The 10,592-nt window shown below is 52.5% G+C and overlaps 1 protein-coding gene across 1 annotated transcript; it reads left to right on the forward strand.

The window, feature by feature from the left end:
* Positions 1-303: 303 nt before the first annotated feature.
* Positions 304-7,013, forward strand: Pck1 (phosphoenolpyruvate carboxykinase 1). The gene is made up of 10 exons (XM_075963220.1): positions 304-392; positions 565-826; positions 1,356-1,537; positions 2,087-2,290; positions 2,556-2,743; positions 3,966-4,128; positions 4,758-4,982; positions 5,068-5,199; positions 5,729-5,824; positions 5,957-7,013. Exons 2-10 carry the CDS (start codon positions 603-605, stop codon positions 6,409-6,411), a joined length of 1,869 nt encoding a protein of 622 aa, XP_075819335.1. The 5' UTR covers positions 304-392; positions 565-602; the 3' UTR covers positions 6,412-7,013.
* The last annotated feature ends 3,579 nt before the right edge of the window (positions 7,014-10,592 follow it).

The raw sequence follows: 10,592 nt of genomic DNA on the forward strand, positions 1-10,592 counted from the left end.
CTGTAATTTGCATCAGCAACAGGCAGGGTCAAAGTTTAGTCAATCAAATGTTGTGTAAGGATTCACTATGGCGGACAGAAGGGCCTGAGGCCTCCCAGCATTCATTAACAACTGCAGTTCAATCATTATCTTCCCCGGGGTTTATTGTGGTAAGTCGGTTCCAAACCTCGCTGACCATGGCTATGAGCCAAGGGCCTGCCCCTTACGTCAGAGGCGAGCCTCCGGGTACAGCTGAGGGGCAGGGCTGTCCTGCCTTGTGTATAGTATTTAAAGCGAGGAAGGCTGGTCACCGGCACAGTCGGCCTTCCCTCTGGGACACGCCCTCGGTCAACAGAGGAAATCCGGCAAGACACCCTCCCATCTCCGATCCAGACCTTCTTACAGGTGGAAAGGTAGGTAGGGCCATTTCACTCACCCTTCAGTAAATATGGGAGATGGGGCGACTCACTTTCTTCACCCTGACAAACACAGCTCCCTGGCCACGTGCAGCTCATGCGAAGTCTACAGGAGGAACTGGGAGGAGCCGTGGGAGTCGGTGATTAGGAGCCTCTTCCTCTGTTTCAGGTGACACCAGGATCCCTGCCTCACACACAGTGGCAAATATGCCTCCTCAGCTGCATAACGGGCTGGACTTCTCTGCCAAGGTCGTCCAGGGCAGCCTCGACAGCTTGCCCAAGGCGGTGAGGGAGTTCGTGGAAGGCAATGCCCAGCTGTGCCAGCCGGAACATATCCACATCTGTGACGGCTCTGAGGAGGAGTATGGGCGCCTGCTGGACCACATGCAGGAGGAGGGTGTCATCCGCAAGCTGAAGAAATATGACAACTGGTGAGTCCCCTCAACCCACACTCTCTGGCCCTCAGGCTCCCCAGTTCCACCTTCTTGGAGTCCATAGCAGAATGACCAGAATCCAGACACCCTGTGAGGCTACCGTAGCCAGCCAATAGATTCTAGGGAGTCCATAGCAGAATGACCAGAATCCAGACACTCTGTGAGGTTACCGTAGCCAGCCAATAGATTCTAGGGAGTCCATAGCAGAATGACCAGAATCCAGACACCCTGTGAGGTTACCGTAGCCAGCCAATAGATTCTGGGGAGTCCATAGCAGAATGACCAGAATCCAGACACCCTGTGAGGTTACCGTAGCCAGCCAATAGATTCTAGACAACTATGGAAGGTGGTCCCTTTCCCCATGGCCAGCTCATGGTCTAGCAAAAGCCCCTGTTGGTTTGGTTTCCATATTTAAGGAACATGGACAATCTCCTTGTGTCCGGCTAGCCTTGGAAGAGCCTGGCATAGGCAAGAGGGACACATCCCTAAGGATGCTTTGCTGAAGGAATTCCTGTGACTTTTTTAGTTGGCTGGCTCTGACTGACCCCAGGGATGTGGCCAGGATCGAAAGCAAGACGGTCATCATCACTCAGGAGCAGAGAGACACTGTGCCCATCCCTAAAACTGGCCTCAGCCAGCTGGGCCGCTGGATGTCAGAAGAGGACTTTGAAAAGGCTTTCAACACCAGGTTCCCAGGGTGCATGAAAGGTGAGTGGACCCGAACCCCCAAGCCTCACAGTTTCCTGACTACACAGTTCATGCTCCTGAGGGTGGCCTGAGCTGCATAGGGTGGACATGTGAAGATGTGCTGGCCAGTTTTACTGCATGGGTGGTGATGCAGGACTGTTAAAGTGCTTCCTGCTAGTCCTGGTGGCTCAGGCCTGTCATCCCAGACATTGAGAAACTGAGGCAGGAAGATTCAAACTTCCTGCCTGGGCAACTTAACACTTTGTCTCAAAATAAAAACTGAAAAGCAGGATGCTGGTATGGCTCAGTGGTAGAGTGCTTGCCTAGAGCATGTAAGACCGTGGGTTCAATAAGTGATATCAAATAGATAAAATATAAATAAATACAAATAAGATGCTTTCCACTAGTGTGGATTTAAAGTGGCTTTAGCGCAACCAAGTGGGGTGGTTATGAAAATTTTAAGTTTTGCAAACCGGAGTCTGGTGGGCAACAGAACACATGATGTCGGGCAAGACACAGCCATGGGTACCACTCGGAAGTTGATGTGATCCCACCCATCTGCCTCTGCAGGTCGCACCATGTATGTCATCCCATTTAGCATGGGACCACTGGGCTCGCCTCTGGCCAAAATTGGCATTGAGCTGACAGACTCGCCCTATGTGGTGGCCAGCATGCGGATCATGACACGGATGGGGACCTCCGTGCTGGAGGCCCTGGGCGATGGGGAGTTTATCAAGTGCCTCCACTCGGTGGGGTGCCCTCTTCCCTTAAAAAGTAAGTATGTTCTTTCCAAATCAAAAGTAAATGGAGGGGTTGGGGACGTGGTTCAGAAGGTAGAATGCTTGCCTAGCATGCATGAGGCCCAAGTGCGATCCCAGACACCAAATAAACTGAACATGGGGAGACAGGCCAATCATCCCAGCATTCAGGAGGTAGCGTCAGGAGGATCGGAAGTTCCTTACTCCATAGCTGGTTCAAGGCCAGCCTGGAGACCTGGGCAGGAATACACATCATACACTCATGTGGTGTTTGTTTTCAGAGCCTTTGATCAATAACTGGGCCTGCAACCCCGAGCTGACCCTGATCGCCCACCTTCCGGACCGCAGAGAGATCATCTCCTTTGGAAGTGGATATGGCGGGAACTCGCTGCTTGGGAAGAAGTGCTTTGCGCTGCGGATAGCCAGCCGGCTGGCCAAGGAGGAAGGGTGGTTGGCGGAACACATGCTGGTAAGTGGTCAGGAGATCCTGGACAGACATTTGGAGGACCTGGGGTGGCAAAGAAGAGTCATGCCAACATTCTCCAATCTCTGAGGACTGGAGGGCAGAGTCAGGGGTACCGAGTTGACTGGAAGAACTTCAGTGCCCATCTCTTTGGAAGGGGCTCAGACACACCCGAGCAACAGTAGCCTTGGGGGTTTATTCCTTTGCAACTCCTCAGTTTATCCTGATCCCCAAGGAAGAGATCTGATGATCTACCTTTGGGGAGATCCTAGGGGCGTTCCCAGACCTCAGGCAGGAGGGACCACAGCTCTTCATTTCTTAAACTGTAACAGTATTACAATCTCTTCTCCTCCCCTCCCCTCCCCTCCCCTCCCCTCTCCTCCCCTCTCCTCCCCTCCCCTCCCCTCTCTTCCCTTCCCCTCCCCTCTCCTCCCCTCTCCTGTCCTCCACTCTCTTTGACTCCCCTCTCCTCTCCTCTCCTCTCCTCTCCTCTTCTTTTCTCCACTCTCTTTGCCTCCCCTCTCTTCTCCTCTCCTCTCCTCTCCTCTCCTCTCCTCTCCTCTCCTCTCCTTTTCTCCACTCTCTTTGCCTCCCCTCTCCTCTCCTCTCCTCTCCTCTCCTCTCCTCTCCTCTCCTCTCCTCTCCTCTCCTTTTCTCCACTCTCTTTGCCTCCCCTCTCCTCTCCTCTCCTCTCCTCTCCTCTCCTCTCCTCTCCTCTCCTCTCCTTTTCTCCACTCTCTTTGCCTCCCCTCTCCTCTCCTCTCCTCTCCTTTTCTCCACTCTCTTTGCCTCTCCTCCCCTCTCCTCCACTCCCTTCTCCTCCACTCTCTTTGCCTCTGTTCTCCTCTCCTCCCCTCCCCTCCCTTCTCCTCCACTCTCCTCTCCTCTCCTCCACTCTCTTTGCCTCTGTTCTCCTCTCCTCTCCCCTCCGCTCCCCTCTCCTCCTCTCCTCTCCTCTCCTGTTCTCCACTCTCTTTGCCTCCCCTCTCTTCTCCTCTCCCCTCCTCTCCCCTCTCCCCCTCTCCTCTCCTGTCTTCCTTTTAATTCCTTGCCCTCCTCTCCCACCCTCCCATAGTTTGAAAGACAGGCCCATGTTTTTATTGAAAACACATACCCCTTGTCTCTCCCTTTTACTATACCAATGATACCGAGTGATAGGATTTCTCGTGACAGTTTCACACACGTGTGTCAAAGATTAGAGGTTAAATGTGGATCCCTACCCCCGCAGATCCTGGGCGTAACTAACCCTGAAGGCAAGAAGAAATATCTGGCAGCAGCCTTCCCTAGCGCCTGTGGGAAGACCAACTTGGCCATGATGAACCCCACCCTCCCCGGGTGGAAAGTCGAATGTGTGGGTGATGACATTGCCTGGATGAAGTTTGATGCCCAAGGTGAGTCTTTGGGTCGGGTTGATGGTAGTTATGACCCTTGGTGAGTGGTTGGCTTCAGATACACTGTAACCTTCTTCTAAGTGACTGGCACTGGGCATTGAGTGATTGAGGGCAGAGCCAACAAGGCCTCAGCAGTGCCTTGTATAGGCATTTTGTGAGGACCGTCTGGATAGAAAGGGCCACAAGAAGCTCTTTGCTTGCTTGCATGCCTCTTTGGAGGGTATTGCAGTGCTTGTGGTATGGATAAAGGCACTTGCCGCCAAGCTCGAAGGCTCGAGTTTGATTTTCAGGACCTAACGGTGGAAGGAGACAGCTGACCCCTGCAGGTTATCCTCTGTTCTTCACACGTGTGCCCTGGAACACTCACACCACACCCCCTCCACATATACACACACGAAAGATAGATAAAGAGCTAGAAAAGGAGGGTTACTGCAAGAGCAGGGAAGAAGGAAGGCTGCAGGCGTCTGAGCTGACCACAGGATGCAGGTCAAAATGGATGGCTGCATGGTTTAGGGAGCGGGAGAAAAAGATAGGAAATATTAGCCCGTGAGCTAGCCTGGCAAGGTGTGAAGAACTCTGCTACGCTTGGCTCCAATTCACACCCCCTTCTCTGGTTTCCAACTTCCCAGGCAACTTAAGGGCTATCAACCCAGAAAATGGTTTCTTTGGAGTTGCTCCTGGCACCTCAGTGAAGACGAATCCCAATGCGATTAAGACCATTCAGAGGAATACCATCTTCACCAATGTGGCTGAGACCAGCGACGGGGGAGTTTACTGGGAAGGGATCGATGAGCCGCTGGCCCCGGGTGTCACCATCACATCCTGGAAGAACAAGGAGTGGAAGCCACAGGACAGTGAGTCCCCTCCAGAGGCCATGTGCTCTAGGCTATGGGCACAACCCCTCTGGGTCACACACTAAGGGATTTCTCTCTCTTGTAGATGAACCCTGTGCCCATCCCAACTCGCGATTCTGCACCCCAGCTGGCCAGTGCCCCATCATCGACCCTGCCTGGGAGTCTCCAGAAGGTGTACCCATTGAGGGCATCATTTTTGGTGGTCGTAGACCTGCAGGTGAGAGGCATCTTCTGTTCAGGCTGGGCACCTGGGCTATGGCGATACCAGAAAATCCAGGGAGTCTTTTTCCCAACTGGTTCCAAAGATCTCCCTCTCCCATATCTAGATTAATTGAGCAAGTTTAAATCTAGGGCTAGCCTTCTGCTCCTCAGAGGTCTTTCCCGGTCTGTGATCTGAGATAGCATAGGCCAGCGCTCTGCTTCACCGAGAGACCTGGTGTGACAGGGTTTAGTGACCTCCTGTTTATTGTCTCTGCTGATGTAAGACTAACTGCACAGAAAATGCTGCTTGTCAGGCAGGGTGGCTCACACCTACATTTCTAGCACTTGGGTGGCTGAGGCAGGAGGATTGCTGTGAGTTCGGGGCTAGTCAGGGCTACAGAGTAAGTCCCAGGCTATCTTGGGCTACAAAGTGAAACTTCCTCATCCGAAAGAAGGCTACTGCTTGGTTGAACAATGACACAGCACCATCAGTCCTAGGGAGTCTGGACGTCTTAGTCTTTAGTGACCTTTTTTTCCTGCTCCAGGTGTCCCCCTTGTCTACGAAGCTCTCAGCTGGCAGCATGGGGTGTTTGTAGGAGCGGCCATGAGGTCAGAGGCCACGGCTGCTGCAGAACACAAGGGTGAGTCAAAGTCTTGGCCACAGACCCCAAGAAGGGCAATTCTAGCCCTCTTCTCGGTGTCTGCCATGGGGGAAGAGGGGAGAGAATCTGGCATGATGGGGTCGGAGGTAAACGGTGGTCTCTGTGCAACAGGCAAGGTCATCATGCACGACCCCTTCGCTATGCGGCCCTTCTTTGGCTACAACTTCGGCAAATACCTAACTCACTGGCTGAGCATGGCCCAGCGCCCGGCAGCCAAGCTGCCCAAGATCTTCCACGTCAACTGGTTCCGGAAGGACAAAGACGGCAAGTTCCTCTGGCCGGGCTTTGGCGAGAACTCTCGGGTGCTGGAGTGGATGTTCAACAGGATTGAAGGGGAAGACAGTGCCAAGCTCACACCCATCGGCTACATTCCTAAGGAGAACGCCCTGAACCTGAAAGGCCTGGGGAACGTCAACATGGAGGAGCTGCTAGGGATCTCCAAGGAGTTCTGGGAGAAGGAGGTGGAGGAGATCAGCAAGTACCTGGAAGACCAAGTCAATGCTGATCTCCCCTACGAAATTCAGAGGGAACTCCAAGCCCTGAAACAAAGAATCAGCCAGATGTAGTACTAACTGGGGCGTCTTTTGAGTCACCGCTTCCCAGCACTGGGAGTCAGGAAAAAGCCAGCCTGCCCCAGCTTTGAGATAGCTAACACGAGGTTGAGTAGATCAGAAGGGCACCTTTAGTAGTCAATGGAGTAGCACAGAGGACAGGTGAGGGGCAAATGAGGTGGGTGGGGAAATCACAGCACGCTCTCCAAAGTTTGCTCTGACATTGAAGCAGGTTTTGGTTCCACTTCAAGGTCACTCAGGAATCCAGGTTTTCACTTTAGCTGTAGCGGTTAGCGCAAATGCACAGAAAACATACTTGAGTTGTATATATGTGTGTCTCTCTGTGTATGTATGTGTGTGTGCGTGTGTGTATGTGTGTGAGACATGTGTGCCTGTCTGTCCCATTGTCTACAAAATATTTAATACCTTTGGGAAAATCTTGGGCAAGATTATCTGCTGTTGTAACCAGAGATACGTGTTGCTTTGTTGCTAGTATGTATGTTTAAGTTATTTTTATACACTGCCCTTCCTTACTTTTCTTTACATAATTGAAATAGGCATCTTGACCACTTCTCGGGGGGAAAAATTGCAAAATAAACTTTTATAGAAAAAGTGAATTTCATTGGCTTTGCTTTTTTCTTTTTACTTGAACGCTAAGGAGATAGCTCTGATTAAATACCTTGGGGTTTAATCCTGCTCCTCTGAGACCCTGGGGGAGTCTATGGCACTGCCTTTGACAGGAGAAAGAACTGAAGAAAAAAAAGAAGGAAGGACAAAATTTGGCTGGGGGTCACCAGCTGGGAGTGAGTAGGGGACCAGAAGGGGGTGGGAGCAGGAACAGGAAGGAGAGAAAGCAGTGTCTGGTTTCCCATGTGCTGAGTCATTGGCGCCACAAGTTGGCGCTCTTTAGCAGCTTTCCGGGCAGACAGCTGGATCCAGAGGGTTTAAGGAGTTTTAGTGAGAATTTGAGCTTAGGGGCTTAGCCTTCTCTATAAGTGCCCTGTGGACGGGCACAGGTCTTCTCCTTTAAGCCCTTCGTGAGCAACACTTTTCTCGGTTGCCATGGGCCCAGAGGGTGGGGGTGGGGAAACAGAAGGAAGAGCATTTGCACTCCCGCGGACTCCACGTAGTGGCTGGCTGCGCCCTACGCTACCTGGGAAGGGAGATCGCGGGGCTGGCCCAGGGTCAGCCTGAGCTCTTCCTGGGTCTTTTCTGCTTACTTGGCTTATTGGTTGTTCCAGAAGAGTCTAAACAAACCATAAACTTTATATGGTGTGTTATACGGTGCCTTCGCCCTGCGGTTATGCACTTTCCCCCCCAGAGTGTGTTTTCCTTTCAGGGAGCAGGCAGATCACTGCAGCCTCCTTCGCCACACCCAGCAGCTGGCTGTTCCCACACTTGTTAGATACCCGGGGCCACTCCCTCCCCTTTCCTCCACAGATCCACAATCCCCCAGGGTGGCCTTGGTTTTCAGGTGGCAAAATTGAGACCAGGGGCATACACCTGGGCTGGGGTTCACTCTTCCCTTCCCTTTTAAGAGAAGCAGGGTTGTTTTCTTGAACCAGAGCCTTGGGCTTCTCATGGGCCTGAATGGCTCCCTTGATCTGTGTCCACGCCAGGAGGTCTGGGCCACATGAGGCCGGAGCTCTGTCCCATGTCACTGCTGCAGTAATGACTCCAGGCTGACCTCCAGCTCCTCTGTCATTCCTAGATGACAGCCTCAGACACGTGGCAACAGGGTCTTCCTGTACCTCATCGATGTCCTGCCCTGTAGGATTTGAGGGTGACATGGGATGGCCCAGCTCAGTTCAGGCCCTGGGGGTCTGTGAGAGAGTATGGGTGCAAGCTGACCAACCGAGGCTCAACTTTTTCCCTCGGTGTGCCCTTAGGTGATTGCACGGAACTCTGAGCCTCAATTTCCTTAGCTGCAAAATGGGTCGGTTTGCATTTTCTTGAGGATGCTTGAAGAGATTCAGTGAACTGATTCCAGAAGGGGTGTGGCACAGAAAAGGACCCTATGAGGACAGTGATCTCTGCTTTACTCCGGGTCCTCCGTGTGACTGGGTGGGAGCCATATTATGGTGGGACCTTGCCTTTTCCCTCTCTCATCAACTCTGATGAGTAACTGTGGCTCCGGGGTGGCACTCTGTCTTCTGTGTGGCCTCTATCCTCCCTCCTCATAGATGTCAGGTGAAGGGAGAAGAGCACACTCCTTTCTTTCAATATCCCAACTCCCACAGTCACCTTCACCCTTCATGAGACCCAAGCAAAAGGGCCCGAGTCCGGCAATTCTACCTTTCTGAGGTGCATCCTTGGGCTGGGTTTGTTTGTAGCTCAGTCAGCAAGTGCTAGCTATGTTCAGGGTACCACAAAAGAAAGAAAAGGGAAAGAGAAAAAGAGAAGGAGGGAGGGGGGAGGAAAGAAGGAAGGAATAAAAGTCAAAATTGTTTCCTAAGAAAAACTTCACATCTACCCTAAGATAGTATCCAGATGCTGACGGCCATCAGTCAAGCTGCCGTCAATCATGATGAAGGCCTGGAAAAGCCCAGTCACTGGAATGAACAAGAAAAGCTGTAGTTCTTCCAGAAGAGATCACTGGGTAGCCATTAGAATGGAAGAAGAGGTGATTTCCCCGGGCACTGTCTCATCCCAGACCTGCTCACACAGCTGAGAGACCTGGCCTCAGCTCAGAACTCCTGTCTCAGGGCCACCATTTCTACCAACAGCTGGTTTGTGAACTGTTCTCCTTGCCTCTGACCTCACAACCTGCTATTCCACAAAAGCCCTCCAGAACCTTGCTACAAGTCAGCTTTTAGATCAGAGCAGGAGGCCCCCCCTCAATGGTTAAAATGCCCCCTCGAGAGATGCGAGGTGCCCTTGGTCGGGACAAATGGCTGCTTGAGGTGAGGCACCTGTTGGTTGGGGGAAGCTGGAACCAGTGGTCTTTCTTCTGGCCGACCCTGAAGTTTGGCCTGAAGTTTTCCTGCCTGGCTCTTACAGGAAGTTCAGCAGAGAGGGGGGGCCCCCAGGAGAGGGTCAGAACTCAAGCTAAGGCCACTTCAGCAGGCCTGTAGCCATGACAGGAGGGCAGCTGGGCATGATCAATGAGGGGTTGGTTATTACAAAACCATGTCCCTGAGTCATGTTCTCTTAGCCACCTGGGTGCCCTCGGCGTCAGGACAAAAGCTCAGAGGTCTCTGAGATGCGCAGAGTGGGGACTTGGGGACCACCACAGCGTAGCAGCAGACGTCACTGAGTCCACAGCAGCCGCGGAGTGAGGCCATTTGCATGCCTCACACCTCTCCCTGAGAGCCCTGCCCACGCAGCCCAGGTCCTGGAGCCCAGCTAGGCTGGGAGCCCCTTGGTAATGGGATATGCAAATGAGCCAGCGCTTGCCAGTCTGAGTGACAGGCCCTACTCTCCAGGCACAGCCGTTTACAGCGAGATAGGCTCGTAAATATTTGCTCAGCTCAGGAAAATGACTTTAATTGCATAATTAAACTTGTAGGCTCTACTTCCAGATGAAGGCATGGGGGAGAGACAGGCAGCCCGCAGCTGTCCCTTGGAACTCGTCGATAGTGGGGACCAGTCATTTGTTCTGCGCTTTGTGGATGCCCTTCTCCCACCGTCCAAGCCTGGGGGGCAATGGGGGAGGGCAAAGGAACAGAAGAGACCCCAAATCAGAACAGACCGGGTCAGGGGTCTTAGACAGGCCCTAGCGCTGATGCCCAAACATCTCCACCATCCGTGGGTGATGGCGGCTTGAGCCAAAGGTCAGTTCTCTCAAATGGAAAAGTACCCATAGAAGCTGGGATGGTGATGTGGGGCTGTCATCCTGCTGCTTGGGAGGCTGAGGTCAGCGCACAAGTTCAAGGCCTGTCTGGGCTGCAGAGTGAGTTCAAGGTCAGCCTAGTCAACTTAGTGAGACCTTGTGTCAAAATCAAATCTCAAAGACGAGGCCTAGGACTCAGTGGTAGAGTGCTTGCCCAACGTGCATCAGGTCCTCGGTTCAGTTCCTAACAATTCAAAACAAAACAAAAACCAAACAACTAACCAAAACCACTGGGAGGAAGAAAGCAGGGTCACAACTATGCACTAAACCCAGCATTCCTTGCGAAATCAACACATTTTCCTTTCTTTTCTCTCCTCCCCCTGTCCCTCCTCCCCCACTTCTTCCTTCTCTCTGTTCTTAGACA

This window comes from Microtus pennsylvanicus, chromosome 2 (genome assembly GCF_037038515.1).
Source record: "Microtus pennsylvanicus isolate mMicPen1 chromosome 2, mMicPen1.hap1, whole genome shotgun sequence".
In the NCBI taxonomy this organism is placed as follows: Eukaryota; Metazoa; Chordata; class Mammalia; order Rodentia; family Cricetidae; genus Microtus; species Microtus pennsylvanicus.